The 19,345-nt window shown below is 32.9% G+C and overlaps 1 protein-coding gene and 1 pseudogene across 1 annotated transcript; one reads left to right on the top strand and one right to left on the bottom strand.

Moving 5' to 3' along the window:
- The first annotated feature begins 1,417 nt into the window (after positions 1 to 1,417).
- LOC148201746 (uncharacterized) lies at positions 1,418 to 7,414 on the top strand (annotated as a pseudogene).
- Positions 7,415 to 12,298: 4,884 nt separating this feature from the next.
- Positions 12,299 to 14,111, bottom strand: LOC124843734 (3-ketoacyl-CoA synthase 12-like). The gene has a single exon (XM_047320545.2). The coding sequence runs from the start codon at positions 14,024 to 14,026 to the stop codon at positions 12,617 to 12,619; it is 1,410 nt and encodes a 469-aa protein (XP_047176501.1). The 5' UTR covers positions 14,027 to 14,111; the 3' UTR covers positions 12,299 to 12,616.
- Positions 14,112 to 19,345: the final 5,234 nt, after the last annotated feature.

The raw sequence follows: 19,345 nt of genomic DNA on the forward strand, positions 1-19,345 counted from the left end.
TGAGTTTTGTGACAGACATTATTGTCTTGTGAGGGAGGTTATGCTCTCAAAGTAATTGAAGGAGGTTATGCTCCCAATTATTGTTTACCCTTGTTTATTCAGATATTACCATCAATAAAAGAGATTCATTCATCCAATATCATTCGTTTATTGTTCTGTTACGTGTGAGAGAGTGTGAAAGGTTGTATTTGGCTAGTTTACGTACTCAGGTACGTAACAGTCTTAGTGCCAATCAGCTGTCAGGAACATGGTTACTGGCCTAACTGGGAAACTTTTAGTGGTAGTGAGTTAGGTACATGGTTTTGAGAGTGAACCGTGAGCTAGGTGGGGGAATTAAGGTCAGATGCAGCAGCTGGTTTAGGGGGTCTGCAGGAGAAAAACTGGTCCTCGTATTACCAATTTAGTCCTTTCTGTGAGTGGTCCAGTATTGGTTCTATAGCCTCCCAAAACTGTCTTAGTAGCAGTAGAATAGCTAGTGTGGTGAGCATTTCTGGTTTGTTCCCGCAGCTTCCATTATTGTCTAGAGTAGCACCAAAAGTGGTTCAAAGTGGTAAGTGTTTCAGGCTTGTTGTTGTAGTGTTAATTCTGGCCAGGTTAGCATTAAAGATGGTCCAATATAGTTAGTTTCCAGAGGTGAATTATGCAGTTTTGAAACTGTCCAGATTAGCTTTAGAATGGTTAATTATAGGGAGTAGTTCAGGGGCTGGTCTGCAGTGTTAAATTTAGTCAGTTTGGCACTTGTAGCAGTCCAATATGGTAAGCAGTATAGGTCTGTGGTTGCAGTGTTTAAAATTGTCCAGATTAGCATTATTATGGTTCGATTAAGTGAGCTTTCCAGTGCTGTTTCAACGTTTTTAGCTGTCCAGTTTAGCACCAAAATGTGGTCCAAGATGGTCATGTTCAAGGCCTGTTACTACAACGTTTTTTCTGTCCAGTTTAGGTTTAATTAGGATATATCTAGGAGGACTAGTGGTTTCTGACTTTGTGCGTGATGGCTACCAAGTGTTTGAATGAATCTGAACTGTTTGGGCAATTGCAGGTGCTGTTTTAGTTTATATTGGCTGTCAAATATTCTTTGAATAACTCCAAGCTGTCATGTGAGTTTTTGACGCTGATTTGTGTGCTCTAGGCAGCCGAATTGCTAGAGTGGACCGAGACATTCACAGTTTTTGTTACCCCTGTATTGTTCTTTGGATTTAATTTTAAGACAAAAATGAACTTGCTGAACAGTTTCCTTGTTTTAAATGTGTGCTTTGATTAGTTCGTTTATTTTAAATGTGTGCTGAACTATAGGCTGGTTTTGTCGAAGTCACGTGAAGACTTTGTATATATAAAACCAAAAGTTCAAGGCTATATACTCACTCCCTTTGTTCTTCCTTACACTACCTAGCATAGCCTCTTCAACCAAAACAAGGAAATGGAGGGAGATCAATATCAAAGGTTGTTGATCAAAGAGCGAACATCAACATCAGAAGAGGAATCATCACTGGTGAAGAGGGTGCGGAATGAGAGCAAGTTGATGTGGATAGTGGCAGCACCAGCCATATTCACTAGGTTCTCCACCTTCAGTATCAATGTTATAAGCCAGGCTTTTGTTGGTCATATTGGTTCAAGAGAACTCGCCACTTTTGCTCTTGTTTTCACTGTTCTCATAAGCTTTGTCAATGGTATTCTGGTACGTTTCTGGTCTGTCCCACTAATTATCTATTTTTCTGGATGAATATTTACTTCATAGCATAATCACTCTGTTGGTTTTGAATGAGAGAAAAAAAGTGTTAAAACGTTAACTAATTGTATATACTATTTATTGGGATTATACTCTTAAATGTTCTTTATAATTATCTGATGTTTATTATTAAGAACCATCTTTTATTTTTAGATAAATTCTAAGAAAAGATGGATTAGACAAAAGTTAAATAAAATTAAAACAATAAAATAGTATTAATTACCTCCTTTTTCTTCCTGTGTCAATAGATTTTTATTATATAATGATTCTAAGAAAGACAGACATCTGGCCTGTCTTGTGTTTCATGAATGAGTAAATTAAGGATTTCTTGACTTTTGTTTTTGGTTATGAATATTGGTTTTATAACAGTGAATTTAACCATTAGTGAGTCAGGAGTTGTAACGAAAACAAGTAGATCAATGATTGAAATGGAATTATAGTAAAAGTTGAAGCTGAAGACCTGCTATGACTATATTCAAATATTCACAACGTGTTTTCCGCAACAGTAGTATTGGGCAGATTATGTATGTGTATTTAGATATAGTTGTCAATAATAGCACCAAATAGCAGCACTTGGCAGAATCACGCTACAGAGTGGCTGAAGCATGCCTGATGAGTAGAGTGTCTTTTTCGTTTGTTATCATTATTGTTTGTATTTGGTGGTGTGCTTCTGAAAGAAGATGGAGAACTTAGCATCAACAGTTTTCAATGTTTAACTTGTGTATTCATTCTACCTAATATAGCTAAATCTACGTGTTCTAGTTAAATTGATCTGGTCTTATCAGATGCATTGAGCGTTGGTTTAGAATTTTGTTACTGCAGTATAATTGGGAAAAATTAGTATAGTTTAAACACTGGGAGACAGTTTATTACCATTCCTTGTGATTCATTTTAAGTAGGTGATGATCACAGTATCACGGTATTAATGATAAACTCACAGTGCTATTAATACCGTATCACAGTATGATATGCTTTCATCATGTTTCTTTTTTTATTTTATCTAAAGATTCCTAGAGGTTTTCAAACCCCCTTATTCGACACTAACAGTTTTCTGTTCAATACAAAACACAAACGAGCAAACATGAGTGTAATTCAGTTTAAAATTAGTACAGTTAAATTCAGTACAGTTAATAACAGTTCAGTTTAATTTATATTATAGTTTATTGTGATTCGGTATAATTCAGTACAGTTTGATAAAACAAAAAATAGTTCAATTCAGTTTGTCTTAGTTACTTTTTGTTTAGTTCAAACGAAACTATTTTTTAGTTCACTACAAGTTTTAATAGTTAACTACAGTTCAATCAATTTTGCTCACCCCTACTTATCAATTATGTTTAATATCTGTCTGTATTTTTACTTTCAAGTGAACAAGATCAAGAACTAAAACTATCTTGTTGGCAGAGGTCTCCATTCATACCGCAAAATTATAGAGAACCGTTTTTGTTTGTACAGTGTAATTATCTTTAACTATTGTCTCTTAAAGTTGTATGTAAAAGAATAGAATGGTCAATTTCCTTGCACTATTGTTGGATAATTTTGTTGTCATATCATACTATACTAAAAACTACATTTCAGTTTTTTTAAAGGAAAAATCTTATTGCATTTTTCTTTTTGTTTCTTTCAAATTACCTCAAAATCTACTACAATGTGGTCCAGCATGAAATGAAGATTCATCTCATGAAAAGTTAGATTGGATAAACTGTGAAAGGTTGTTTGATAATTTTCATTACAGGATAAGACGATACAGATATAGTTGATATAGACACACAGCTTGAACATTGCTATAAAATATTTAAATTGGCAATCATGATTATATTTAAAATTAGTTATAAAAATGTTAGTCAAATATAATAATGTTTAAACTAGGACCGGACATAATTCAACAAACTGTATTAAAACTACAGCTAACCATATTATATTATACTTGAAAAAACTAAACTGGTTTTCACTAAAAACTAATTAAATTATTCTATAGTTCAGCTAAAAGAAATTGAATGGTTAAATGTGAACCACAGATTTTTTCCTAGTTGAGAATTTCACCTCAAATTGAAAACCCTCAAAGTTAGGGTTCGAGAGAAATGCGAAGAGAGTTCCATGGTTCCTTCGTGAAGATGCACTAAGCAGCTTGATTCAATGGACCAACTTCCAAGCTTCTCCCTCGCTTCCGTTTCCTCATGTCCTCCCCTTTCCTTCCCTCTACTTTCTCTTTTCAAACCCTAGCCCTTTGGATTTCTTCTCCGCTTGCTCAACAACACTATTGATTTTCCTCAATCTGTTGCTCTTCACTCGATTGTTCCCTGCCAAATTTTCATCATTGTCTTCTTCTTCCTCTTTTACTCACCCTGTGGTGTGGTCCATTGGGTCGAACCCCAAGCAAGTGAAGAGCACAAGTTGGGGACATTGGGTTCAAGTTTACAGCAATGGGGATGTGTACGAGGGTGAATTCCAAAAGGGAAAGTGTTTGGAAAGTGTTGGGGAAGTGGGGTTTATCACTATCACATGAGTGGGAGGTATGAGGGGGATTGGGTTGATGGGTATGGGTGGAAACATGGGCAAGGGGGAGCAGGTATAGAGGGCAGTATAGGGAAGGTTTGAGGCATGAAATGGGGATCTATAGCTTCTACAGTGATGTATATGGTGGTGAGTGGTCTAATGGGCAGTGCCATGGGTTTGGAGTCCACACTTGCTATGATGGGAGCCGCCATGTTGGGGGGTTCAAATGGGGTGTCAAACATGGGCACGGAGAGTACCATTTCAGGTTTGTTTTTGCTTTTCAATTTACAATTTGTACAAATGCTTTGGTTATCTTGTTCGTTTAGTACTAGTTAATAATTCAAAGTTCATTACAAAATCTTTAAATATAAATTTGAGATAAATAGATAATTGATGACATTTATTAGAATATTTTCTACTAGTAATCTTCCCATTAGATTAAACAGATAAGAAAACAAGTGGTGACAAAAACGAACATTGCAATAAAATTTGGAAAACATATAAACTCGAACCATATAAATTCGAAAAATCTGAATGATATAAATACATTTTAATGTCATTTTCATCCTTCTCTTGAACTGCTAAGACCGTGTTTGAAAGATCGCATTCCGTTTCATTTTCTTGAGTTATGAAGATGTGTATTGATGATAATGACTTTACGTTATGAAATGTTTTAGCATGTGCTTAACGGATACCTTACACTTCAACTTGCAAAACAACTTTTAAATCCATGCACATGCATTTAAATAATATATTTCCTCTTATATTTCTCCTTTTAATCAATATTTAATATTCTTAACAATTATTGTACTCTTCAAAAGAAATCAAATTTGATTTTTGATTCTTATATAAAAAAAAAACTATTTGTTTTATGTTTCTCTAAATTTTAAAATTATCACTTTTTATATTGTTAGGATAAAAAGTTAAATGATCATTCCAACCTACACATGCTAGTATTACAACAATTTTATAGGACATTATTATTCTTATAATTTAAAAGATTCTTTGGATTCATTAAACTTTATAATTTTATAAGAGTAACATTATTTAAGTAGACGAATTTAGATCAATATGGTAAGTTAATAATATTAGTTAAAACAAACCAATAATATTAGTTTAAAAAAAATCTAAACTTGACGAGTTTAATAGGATCCAAAAGTATTTTATCTAATCATACTTTTGGTAACATTGATAGAACCTACTCGTATTGTTCAACTAATTAAAAGCTTCAACATCAATTTTTAAGTTTAAATTATATATACATGACATTTTTAGCGAATTAGGTCATGAATCTAACCCATGTGTCTATTGATTATACTTTGTGTGATAAATATCATTTGATTTTATTCACACAATCTGAAAGCACATAGAGAAGAACCAGACATCTGTAGTGTTCTGGACCTCATCACCATCAAGTGGCATTTAATTCACACAAATCATGTCATGTATTATTATCTTCTCAAAAGTTCTCCCTTTTCGCCTTCCATCAAAAATGGTGTTTTAAAGCTATACCAAAAAAATATATATTATGAAAGTATGAACTTCTTGTATTTTGAGTGGTGTAATTGTTTTATCGAGAGTTTGTTTTATATCTTTTGGATGTAAATTTAGTTTGATTTTCATGTTTCGTATTGTTTTACTATTTATGTGATAATAAATGATAAATAAACTTTAAAGTATTTCAGTCTATTAATTTAAAATGTTAAGATTCACAATTATATTTATCATATGAAGTTTAATAAAGAAAACTACTACTTCAACCATGGACCATGTAGTCAAAAGTTACCATCTCGTTTAAAACTTAAAATTAATATATTTTTAAGTTTTCTATATTATATAGTGTTCTTTCTTAATCAGTGTGGTATCGAATTGAGATTTAAAATTTTAATAAAAATTGTATAATTTTTAAATTTAACCTACTTTTATAAAGTGATATTTGCATTGTAATTTTTGTACACATTGAATCTTTCAGCATTTGTGCCAATTCACTGGATCCCAGTAGTCTTAATTAGCATCACGCTTGTGTTGTTTTTTGGCAACACAAGTTCCCTCAAAACAAACATTTATTGTTCTGTTGGGTCACTCGGGTATAACAAATATCATCACTTTCACGTCGAGGTACAGAAAAGTAAAATAATGGGTGATTTAGATAGTCACCATAATGGGTGAAACAGAATACTACGTAAAATTTGTTTAAACAAGACTCTAATCATAGTTCTGATATTACGTAAAAAAATGAGTTTTAAATCTAACTCAATCTCACAAAATCAGCTTATAAAATAAAGTTTATATCCATTTATATATTATAAATTAGTTTTATCTCTATTCAATCGAGACATTTATCAACTTTAAAGTAGCTTTTATTATGTTATGATATCTCAGCACACTATTGCTGCATCTTAAGAGACTTTTATTGAAAGAGGAAAGCCGTGAGAGCATAAACCGGACCACAAAAAAACTTACCATTTTATGTATTCTATCTAGCTAGCTGTCCTCTGCTATTCATAGCGTGATTCTTTTTTTCTTTTGAGAAGGACCACAAAAGACATGCACCTAACTTTTCACAACACTCTTTTCTTTCTTTCCTAGATTTGAGTTCAATTTCTTCCTTAACGCCAGAACATTCTTGTATGCAGCAGACCTATATTCATCTTATATTAGAAAAATTCAACTTTTTAATACGTTTGCAGACTACTTTTAATCAGTTTCACATCATTTTAAGGAATTTTTTTGGCTCAGCTTGTCAAATTATACATGTTGCTTTAACTTTCATTTCTTAAGAACTACTGCTATATTTTTAAAATATATATATGATGCATGCATATATAAGAGACTCTGTATGTCTAGATCAGCATATAGAAGTTTGATGAAGTTTCTGAAAAAATTAAAAGCGTAACACTTGTAGTTGTGAGCTTGAAATATGACAGTGGGATGGATGGTGCTAGAAATTATTACAGGTGTATTTATTGAGGTTAATTTTTGCTGCAGAAATAGCCCCACAGATGGGCTCCCATCTCCTGGTTTTTCCATATATGAATGTTTTATATTCCAATTTATTGTGTTTCTGGATAAAAGGCAATTCATAAACCATGTGGTCTCAACAACTGTGCTTTTCATCATTTCTTTTTATTTTTTATTTGCTAAATGGTTTTAAAAATTCACCAAGATATATATATATAAACTATTATTATTAAAGATTGATTCCTTTAGTTGATGATAGTAGTACTTTTTCTTTGTTCAGAAATTATTTTCATGTACTTTACTCTTAAAAAACTGTTTTACTACTTGATATGATCAAGAATTCCTCGATCATATGACAATGCAAACCAGACTACATAGCTTGCTCAATATGTCTTATGTACTTGTACTTAACTATGTACTATCTACATGGTACGTGATTAGTACTAACTCATACTTATGACACACAAAGTATTTTATATTGTTATTAAAACATGATTAAACATTCTTATTTTACTAATAAATGGGTCACTGAATCCAAATCTAGATCCATAAAATCTATAAATAATATAATTATTAAAGTGTTTTAATTATGTTTTATTAATTACGTATATATTGTTTGTTAATGTAAAAGATGGGTTTGAATGTCGAAATATCTTTTATCACACAACTTTCCTTTATATTATTGAGGATAAATACTAAAAAAAAAAGACAAATATAATGAAAGACAAAGTTTAGAAACGTTTGAAAACTGCTATAATTCAGGATAAGCTTTTTAAGACCAGTTTCTAAATTATGAAACAGAATCCAATTATCAAAATGTAATTTTTCTTTCATACATTATAAGATTTAAAAATTTTTAATTCCAGGAATATAAAGTTTTCATTATATATCTTCGGCCACATTGAGCTCCAACAACCGGGTTGTTTCCATGTCTGGTATAAGATCCTATTGGCTAAGCTATCAGCCGAAAACTTAGATGGGATAATTATTGTTGAGTTTTAATTTTCTTTCTCCTACATTGAAACTCTTTTTAAAATATAAAATAATATTTTGATGACTCCTTCTGTGACCAATTAGTAATTATATAATAGTAATATCTAAATATTATTTTACTTACTCCAATATTCATACATTTTCAAATAATTATATACAAAATAAAAATTATTAAAATTTCATTACTTGTTAATATTTTGAATTACTTTATAATTATTTATAATGCATTTGATGTAGAGTGTGTCACACTTTTTATACATATTGTAGCTTTCTCTACCTTAAAGAATGGGATGACTTTTTAAATAATGTTTTTAAAAAAATTTCATGACATGCATTTATATATACATAAATGTTAATAGTAATTAAACTCTTCATATGTCACACAAAATTAAAAACAATAATTTATATTTTAGAGAAAACATAATACAAATTGGATTTTTTAATATTCAATCTAATCTAATAAAATTGATTAGATGTATAAGTGATGTTTATATTAATTCTACAATTAGATTTGAATTTCTTTTCTCAATTTAATTAAAATTGAATTAAAATATAGATGAAATTCACTTTGTTAATTATATTAAATTTATGATTATCTAATATATTTAGCGATCAGGTCCATTAAATATAAGATAGATCGACTCAATTCGATTTTCAACCGGGGTTAACTCGACTTGATTTCTATGGAACTCGATTTAAGTCAACCTTCAAAAAGAGTTGGCTCGGCTTGACTTTAGTCAAAACTAACTTGGTTTGACATTTAGTCTTTGATTAGGGTCGACTTGACCTGAACTTCAGCTTTCGCAAGGCCAACTCGTGTTGACCTTCGATCGGGGTCGATCGACCAATCTTTAGCTAAGGCCAACTTAGTTGACCTTTGGTTGGGCGAACTCGATCGATCTTTGGTCGGGTTAACTTGACTTGAACTTCGACCAAGGTCGACACGATCGATCTTTGGTCAGGTGAGAATCGACTTTGTTCACCTTCGACATGAGAGAGCTTGGTCCACCTTCGACAAACGCCAACTCGATCCAGGCTGACTCGATTGACATTTGGGTCGGGACTCGGTCGACATTTGATTCGGCTTGACCTTCAACTTGAGCTGACACAACTCATCCTTCAACGCGAGACTACTTGGCTCAACCCACCATGTGTTGGTAGGTTAAACGGGTTGGTTCACTGACTCACTTAATTATAAGTTTTTTTTTAAATAAAAAAATTATAATTTTTTTTAATTCAAATCTAAATAAATTTCACTCTAAAATGATGTTAAACTCCAAAGACAATACAAAATAAATAAATAAAAAATCATACAATGCTAGTTTAATCCAAAAACATGCACAAAAGACGAACAAATAAGTTTTTAAAATATTGATAATTTTTTGTATCACGTGTCCATTTATAATATTAAAGTTTTGAATAGATAAATCTATAATATTTTTCTCTCTTGAAACATTTTTTTTATCCCCATCTACAATATAATAAAAAATGCTAACTAATAATATCGAAACACAAAAAAATAAATTAGGTGGGTTGGTGAGCCAACCCAGCTTACCACGAGTTCAACCCGGATGAGTCGGGTTCTAAGTGAGCCGGGTTGAAAAATAACCCGCATAAAAAAATTACATTTTTTTCAAACTCAATAGAGCTCAAACTTGTGGTGAGTCGGGTTGGCTCGCGAGTTACAACTCATTTTGACAACACTATGAGAAAGAATAGAAAAAAAAGTGAGGCAGTTTCAAACTGAAATTAAATTAAAGACTAGAAAAAAAAGTACACATAAACATATACATCTTATCCTTATATCCAATTTAAAGAATTAAATACTTCTTATACTTACAACAATATTTGATCAAAAATTTATTATCAAAGTTATAATAAATTTTGACAATAAAAACTTGAAGATAGTGAATATATTTTGCATTGAATCTCAAATGGAAAACTAAAACTAACTCAATACAACAATATATTTAAGCATACAATTAATCACATATTCAACATATAAAAAATGAAGAACATATTACAAAATCATAAGGTCATATTAAAAAAGTAAATTTTAAACATAATAATAGGAACCTAGGAGCATGAAAGACAGACAACAATGGTGAAGAATGAAACTGCCAACGTTTCGGAACGATACAAAATCTCACCACAAAAATACACTACCTAAACACAAAAAATACAATACTAAACATAAATACAAATAACATATTAGTCTTAGGAACCAAAGCAAACACAAAAACACAAAAAAAAAAATGAAGAGAATCGTATTCACCATCACACAGAATACAAATGAGGAAAGCAAAGAATGGATAAATGAATAACCGAAGTCTAAAAACATATTGTCTCGATTATTTTAATAATCGAATCAATAAACTGCTCTCAGTTTTACCAACAACTGATGTCTGTCATCAAAAAATAAAAAATTAAAATTTTCGGTGATAATTTTGAAATTTGGTTCAAACACTTTTGGTAGTAAAATTGAAGCATAAAGACTGATTCTCAACGGAACCGAAGCAATAGATGTTGTTCAGGCAACTCAATTAATGATGAATTCAACGGTGAGTTTTGAAAGACCTATGGCACCGGTTATGTTAAAAATCAAAGTCACCTGCCCTGTTAAGAAAATGTTCAACTTAAAATCCTAGTGTCAGGTTCGAAACGTTAGGATCCTATCACACCGGTTTTATAAAGGACTGAAGCCATAAGTCATGTTCAAAATGTGTAAGATGAAATGTCAGCTTCAGATGAAATGTCAGCTTTAGAAGAAATGTGTAGGATCGTATGATTCCAATATTATAGAGAACTAAAGCCATAAACACATTATTTTTTAATTTTTTATTATTATTTGACACATCTTTAGACTCTGCTGGTTGTTTTTTAACCGAGGAAAAAAAAAACATATAACTTTATTTCTTTAATAAACCAAAATTTACATGTTCACGAAATTTATAAAAAATTTCACTGCTTCTACAGTTTCATCAAAACCGAAAGGTATTAAGAGTTAAAAAACCTAATTTTATACTAGTAACTACACCTTCATGCCCTACATTTCAAAACCCATCATACTCTATCATTCGCAGGAGGAAGCGAACAAGTGGTAGAAAAGAACTAGGATCTTAGAGATGGAGAAGAAATGAAATTTTGTAAATATTAAATTAAAAAGGTCAAATAAATGAGAAATAATTGAAAAAAGAGAGCCAAGACTGAACTTAAATTAAAGACTAGAGAAAAAAATATATATAAATATATGCATATTATCCCTGTATCCAATTTAAAGAATTAAATCTTTCTTATACTTACAACAATTTGATCAAGAATTTATTATCAAAGTTATAATAAATTTTGACAATATCTCGAAAAAAAATTATTTATCATCTCAAAATCAATTCCAAAATTTAGTTAAAACAAACAGTGGTAATTCATACTAAATCACTCCCAACTAAAATGATATGCTATATTATATTATACGAGTTATAGTTTAAATTTATATTATAGTAAATTGTACTATATGTTAGCTGTTTATTATATGGGTTGTCACTAAAATTGTGTATTATATGGGTCTAAATCACACGGATGTAAATAGTTCGATACTACATTAATTTCAATAGTAATAATATAATAAGTATTATTTTATTTATTTAGAAAATTGAAAGTATATTTATTTGTACGTAGTTTTTTTCAAGTAACTTAAGATCATGATTTTGTACCATGCTATTATAATATAGTCATTTTGTCTTATCCATTAACCAGCATATACAGGAAGAAAGAAGAAAGAAGAAAGAGAGACCCATTAATACAAGACCCCACAGCTCAAACACCCTCATCAACCATTACCTGGTCCCTTTCGTGCGTTTACTTTCTGTGGTTTCTGTATAGAAAAAAGAAGCAAAATCCATTTTTTTTTCTTTCTACGTTCAATTACTTGCAACCACTGCTATTAACCCCTCTGCTGGTACAATTAAATTCGTCTGTGAAGTTACTATAAGCCATATGAATGAATGTTTGTGACATATTCAATTGGAATTTAATTCATAGTTGACCGATATTCGGCAGGAAGAAAGAATGTACTCGAAGAACTGAACGATACATGATAATGCAAAGTAGATAAAACGCATAATCTAATTGAGAAAAAACTAAGAAAAGTTATTAGATTTTGTGTGAAAGAAAAAAAGAAACGGGTTATTATAAGAGATTTGAAACAAATAATGCAAACGAAAGTAAAAGTAAAAAGAAAGAAAAGCATAGTACCCTTCTGACAGTGTGGCTAACTTCTTGACGGTGTTAGAAGCAGCACACGTTATTGGGTAATGAACCCTAGAGGCCTGGGTTCAACAATAATAGTAAGTGTATAGTTTACAGAAGAATTGAATGCACAATTACATGAATGCACCTGTAAGGAGAGATCTAAAGAATGAAGAGGGTCCCTTTTTGCAACAGTGATCACTTGAGAAAATCAGGGATATTTTCGTAAGTGTAGGGGTCTTCAACCTCGTTGATCCAACCATAGGTCTTCATGAAGGGGTTGTCCAGTGTCTCTGGTGGGTAGTCATCAATGCAATCGTCCCACACATTTGGGTCTCCCAGGTCTTTCATCACCTCCCACAAACAGCTGTTGCATTTAAAGCCTGCTCCAAAGCTTATCATGAACACCGTGTCACCCTTCTTCAACCTCTTCTTCGCTTCCATGTATGATAACACGTACCACAAGCTACCCGCCGACGTGTTTCCGAACCGGTGCAGCGTCATCCTCGCCGGTTCCAGGTCGTACTCGTTCAGATCCAAGCTCATTCCAATGCCTTCGATCACGGCTTTTCCTCCGGTATGCAAGCAAAAGTGATCCACCCCAGTTCTGAAGTTCAACGGAGATTTTGTGGCTCCGGTGATCGCAGACTTCGGAGTGTTGTTCTTGTTGACTTTTTTTATAAGCGACATGAACAGAAACCTGAGCAACTCACGGACAGGTAATATTTTGGGTGCCATGACTCGAAGATTATCAACGAAGGCTCGCGTGGCAGCCTTGGGAAGCGTCTTCTCAAGGTGAAACCCTAGCCTTCCCTGGTCATCTTCCCGCTGAACACAACAATTGTAAGCCTCTTCTCTGGCACCGTGGTGCGTCCTCACCAGGCACTTCAACCGCAGGATGGCTCTGTCCTTCAAGGACCGTTTGTTGGTCAAGAGAATCGCGCAGCCGCCGGAGCGGAACAGGCAGTTGGCGAGGATCATGGATCTGTCGTTGCCGGTGTACCAGTTGGGGCTGAGGGACTCCGAGGTGATCACCAACGCCATCTTGTTCCTCTGCGTCTTGAAGATGTTTTTCACAATGTCCATGGAGATCAGGCTGGCGCTGCAACCCATGCCGGTGAGGTTGTAGACCTTGACGTCGTGGCGGAGCTTGTAGCGGTTGATGATGCGCGAGGAGAGGGAGGGGACAGTGGCGAGCATGGAGATGTTGACGACGAGGATGTCGATCTCGGAGGGGGAGACTTTGGATTTTTCCAGAAGCTTGGGGATGGCGTCGTTGAAGAACTCTTCCATCTCTTCGATGCTGTCGTGCAATGTGGGCGTTGCCTCTCTACCCTCGAAGATGTTTCTTGGCGCGTAAGTCTGTTCGCCGATGCCGGAGCTGACGATGGCCTTCAACAGAAAACGGTACTCGTTGGGACCCAAGTTTTCGGAGCGTTTGATGAGTTTCCCACAGAATTCGGTGCCCAGCATGCGGTCGTTGGGGGGCTTGAAGCATTGGTAGTTCAAGATGTAACACTCCCTGTCGCGTCTCTCCTCCAACATTTTCCAGATGAGTAAACATGAGTACAACGTTGGGACGAGGTACAGTAGATAGAGCAACTCCATGGGAGAGTGTTTCTTTTTTGTACTGTTTTTTAGAGAGAGAAAGAGATGTGAAGAAGAGAATTATGGTGGATTAAAAACTATAAGGGTTGTGTATGTTTTATAAGAAGGGTTGGAGTGGGTGAATGAGTTGGGCAATGGGCATGTGAAGATAGACCTAAGACACCATGTCATGTCAGTGTCTCAACCCCCAACAACTCACTTAATATTTACAAACATCATTTTTTAAGAGTGGATTTGAGGGAGAGTAATTGAGGGGATTTGAGAGGATTTGAAAATAAATTTTTTTATTGTTTATTTGAGTTAATTTGGAGGTAAGTGAGAATGAATTTGGAAGTAAAGTTTGTGAGAATTAGTCTAGGATTTGATTGACGTGACAGATTAAAAAAATTTACTTCCAAATTCAATCTCATTTACCTCCAAATTCACTTAAATAATCAACAAAAAAATTTATTTTCAAATCCTCTCAAATCCCTTCAATTACTCTCCCTCAAATCCACTCAAGTGAACAAGACCTAAATCTTCTAAGTAATAACTAAATGTTTTTTTTTTAATTATAGTATTTGAATTATTTCCTGTTTTAAAATTCAGTCACTCTGAGAATGTTTGTAGGAGTTAGGAGGAAATAAAGTATATTTATTATATAATTTTAAGAGAAATTTGTTCACCTTCTAAGTTTCTATGTGAAAATTTGTATAAGTAGGTATGAGAATATGTATTTAATCAGATAAAGAAAAGTGATGATATGACGTACTTATTATATATAGATGACTTGAAAGAGTGATGAGAAAAACAGATTTTTGTAATGTCAACCTTTGATGCTGTAACGAGTCAGAGCATTTGCTTTCCTACCGAGAATGTCTAACTCTTTAAGAGTTAACCACTGGCCCCTTCTCTAAAATTGGAACATTGGAATGTATAGTTTTACTTCAAAATTAATTATGTGTAAACAGTATATATGGTATATTTATTAATTTTAGGTTAATTAAGTTTCAAGTAGTTCACAAGATTGTAAAATTTTAAATAATAAAATTATATATGATGGCAATCCAAGAAGAAGATAAAGAGAGATAACAATTATATCAGTTATTTATAAGTGTAAGACCCTTGATTTTTAGCAAAAGATAATTTCTGACATCCTCACCATTAATGCACGCCACATCATTTCTCAGCCAGTAAAACCCACTACCTAATCTGATCCCCTCTCTCTTTGTCGTACACGGAAAAGCTGCGCCCATCATTTTTTCTGAAACATTAAAAACGTACCAAACCCTGCATGACACACGCAACCTGTCACGGGAGAAGCGTCCCATTTCAGAGTTGGTGTGCAGGTGTCAACTTGGGAGACGTTCGTCCGAACGAACGTGAGTTTAACATAACTAGAATTTTTGAAAACTCTCTCTCACCTACATCATTCATCTTCTTCCTCAGAACCCAACCTTTCGTTTTCTCCAACTTCTCTCTAGAAACCCTCACCTTCTCTTTACTGTAACTCATCACCTTCTTCTCCGATCACGTTTCAGAACCGTAGGAACGTTCCTGGCACCGTGAGCTTCAATCCGACCCGAACAGATCCTAGTTCTGTAACCGATTAAGTGAAAGTTGTCGAGCGAAACCTGAGGGTAGGACGCTGTTAGAGGACGGACAAAACCTTACTTTTCGGGAGTACACTGCTATCCAAGTAAGGGAAGCTTATTAAATTTAATTCGTATGTTTGTCTTGTACTGTATGAACATTATGTGTGTCGCATGAAGTATGAACTGTGTTATCTGATTGTTGGTAGATGATCATAAGTATGAAGTGTATATTGGTTGAGTATGCATGGTCGAACGTTGTTGTACTGCATGAATATGGTATAGGTTGGTTGAAATGTATGATATGAGCGATACGTATGAATATGAAACATACCTGCTTAGAAGTAGTGAACGTAAGTGAAACTTGAAGATCAAATTCCCTAGGATAACGTGTGTCCGACATTAAACGGTTCTCGACCGTTTGGTGTTCCAGTAAACTTCTTTGAAATGGAATACTTTCCTTTGGGAAGGATTCTGGTCGAGCATGAGTTATGTAGGTCTTTTACTTAGAGCTCAAAATGAGCAGTGTCGATCTTACACATAGTAATCGTATTGGGTAGTGCTCGATCTTACACCAAGCGCTCTTACTCTTTTCTTGAAAAATCCTTGAAATACAGATCCTTCATCTGTGTCGACCGTCAATGTCGAGCATCCTCGTAATACAGATCATTCATCTGTATCGACCGGCAATGTCGAGCATCCTCATAATACAGGTCCTTCATCTGTGTCGACCGACAGTGTCGAGCCCCTTGATCATACCGATCATCCATTTGTATCGACGACAGTGTCGAGCACCCTTCGTAATATAGATCATTCATCTGTGTCGACCGACAGTGTCGAGCACCCTCCTTAATACAGATCATTCATCTGTGTCGACCGACGGTGTCGAGCACCCGTTCTCGGTCGTCCTCGTTATAAAGAGGGCTGAAAGTTCAATATTTACGTACTCGGACTGAAAGACAAAAATGAGAATAAAAGTGAAAGGTTTTGAATGACGAACATAATATGAGATGATTAAATGGTTATGATTGTTGTACGAGCGTTCCAGGGAGGAACGACTCACATATGTTGAATGTGGAATTTGGTAAAGTATGACTGTGGGCATGCTAATGCTGGCTTGGTCCATCCTGATATTCCGTGACACTCGTCTTCACGTAGAGGAGAGTGGTTCATGTGTGGGAATGGCAGGAGGTCTTTAGTCCATAAGTTAACATGGGCGACGTAAGAAACGGACTAACCTCGAGTGGCAGCTGTCGAGTGTAATACAGTTACTACACCACTCGGGTGCAAGGACGCCTGTAGCTACACAGATTCATACGGTCCGGACGGTCAGTCTAGTATCAGGAATTGATTTGAGTTAATGGATTGATTTAATTATATGTCGTGAAATATTTGATATGTTGATGTACTATGAAATGAATGATTTTACTTGAATTAAATTCAATAAGCTTACCCTGTGTCCTCTTCTTTGTGTTGTCGATTGTCTTTGTACGTCCGTCTTGTCCTTGCGATGATCATTCATGTGGATGGGAGCAGATGGAAGTGAGCTGCTGGAAGAGGCGCTGGCGGAAGAAATTTCGGAAGATGTCGATCCGGTTGAAGTAGGGATTAAGGTCGAGCCCTAGAGTGCTCGACATGTGGTAGCTGTTAGTAATTTTGTTTAGTCTTAGAATTTGTATACCGTCGGCTACATTACATTTTGTATCTTAAGCCGTTCGACGTTTTGGACCTCGTATCTTTTTGTAAAGACTGCACTGTTTTAATGATTAATGTAATTAATTCTGATTATGGTTATCACTATATTTTGGGATGTTACAATAAGTCACGTAATTCAATTAACAGAAAAATTAAAAAACTAATATATTTTATTGAAAACTATAAATATTTAAGTTTAGTTTAATTTTATGCAGCATTTTCTTTTATATCATAGATTATTTTAAATATCTTTATTGATTTAGTAAAATAAAAGCAACATAGGTCAACAAAGTTCATATTTAAGTTAGGTTTAATTGTATGGAATAATTTTTTTATATCATGAATTATTTACAAATAGCTTTTGATATAAATTTTTAACTAATTTTCATAAAATTGATGGTTTGTCTGTAATACTACGAAAGGCTTGTAGAATACTTTTTTACAATACAATTTAAATATACACCAAAGTAATATATAAAACTACATATTTATACTATTATATAAAGAAAGTTTTCTATTGTAAAGAATTAAAAAATAACGTTTTTTTAAAGTAATAATAATTTAAAAATAATAAAACTTGATTATTTTAATATTAGAAGGCTTTAATATAAATAATGTTGTTAGATAGGAATTTTATTGTTTTAAAACATATAATTTATTTAGAAACCACTTTTGTAGAGTTTTTTTTTTACTATTTTTTAAGAGTTCTTCCTCTCTACTCATCTAATAGAAGAATGGAGATTGTAAAATTGATCATTGGGACAAACTTTTAATTTAGACGGCAGAATTGTATCTTTTTATTTTTAAGTGAAATACTAATGTGAATGGATGAATTGGAGGACATTTCCAACAAGGGAATCTCATTGAATGTGTTTTACTACTGTGTGCATCAAGGCAAAGACTATTCCATTTTTGTGTAACCATTTTAAACTCTACTATAATCATTCATACTCATGTAGAAAAGAATGATTAGGTGGTGAGAATGGCAGAATGTCCTATTGTAAAGACGACTCTAAGGTTCTTATGACTGTGACATGGACTAACATAGTGTGTGTCAGCTCGGTAGAGCAATATTTTTTTGTTACCAAGTACATAACTTCATTAGTTTGACTCAATGACACATATTTGGATAAATTGAGTTTAGAAGAATCTGATTTCATGTATGAATATGTGAAAGTTGTACAATGAAACTTAACATGTCATTAGGTGTTTTGGTATTTTTTTATATTTTTTAGCTAGTTGTTTTAGAGAATATTTTTAATTTTATTCAATTCTATAAAAAAATTGTTGAAGTATCATAATCATTTTAAGAGGTGGTTTAAATATTATGTTTCAGGAAATAGACAAAACAACTAATGTTCTATATTATGGTTGTTTACATTCGAATAAAGAAGCCGCAAAAGTAGTAGATTGAAAAGACTTTTTTTTTATTAGAAAAACAATTTTAAAATAAGTGAAGAGACAGAAGTATAGTCTACTATAAGTATCTTACCCAATATAGTTACGCACATTTAAGGAAGAGGTAACATTTTCACGTTCTTTTATTTTTTTTTTTATAAAAACCTTCTTTATATTTTCTGATAAATTCACCAATTAAACCATCTCTCCTTCATCCTTTTAAACAAATAATTGTCATAATTAACTATATTATATGTTCTACAATAAACAAATGCAAGTTGATAAAGGAAATGCATCCTTAAAAAAATAATTAAACAACCAATTATCATCTATAATATATAAAAGATACACCTCTTTTTGGTGTTCTCTTTTTGTTTTTCCAATTTTATCCTCTTAATTTTTATATTTAAAATTTAAATAATTATTCATAATAAAAAAATATTTATAATTTTATCATTTTAGTACTATTTTTTGAATTCAAATGATTACTCATTATGAAATTATTATTTATATTTTACCATTTTAATAAATACTTTTTAAAATTTAAATAATTATTCATAATAAAAAATTTATTTACATAATATTTTTTATTTTAATAACTAAAATATATTTTTCAATTTTATCTTTTCAATTACTAATTTTAAAATTTAAATAA

The sequence above is a fragment of the Vigna umbellata genome, chromosome 3 (assembly GCF_029865625.1).
Source record: "Vigna umbellata cultivar VRB3 chromosome 3, Vumbellata_1.0, whole genome shotgun sequence".
Classification (NCBI taxonomy): domain Eukaryota; kingdom Viridiplantae; phylum Streptophyta; class Magnoliopsida; order Fabales; family Fabaceae; genus Vigna; species Vigna umbellata.

Bases quoted from the DNA above. Each gene is read 5' to 3' on its own strand.
- LOC124843734 (XM_047320545.2), bottom strand. From the start codon at position 14,026: ATGGAGTTGCTCTATCTACTGTACCTCGTCCCAACGTTGTACTCATGT.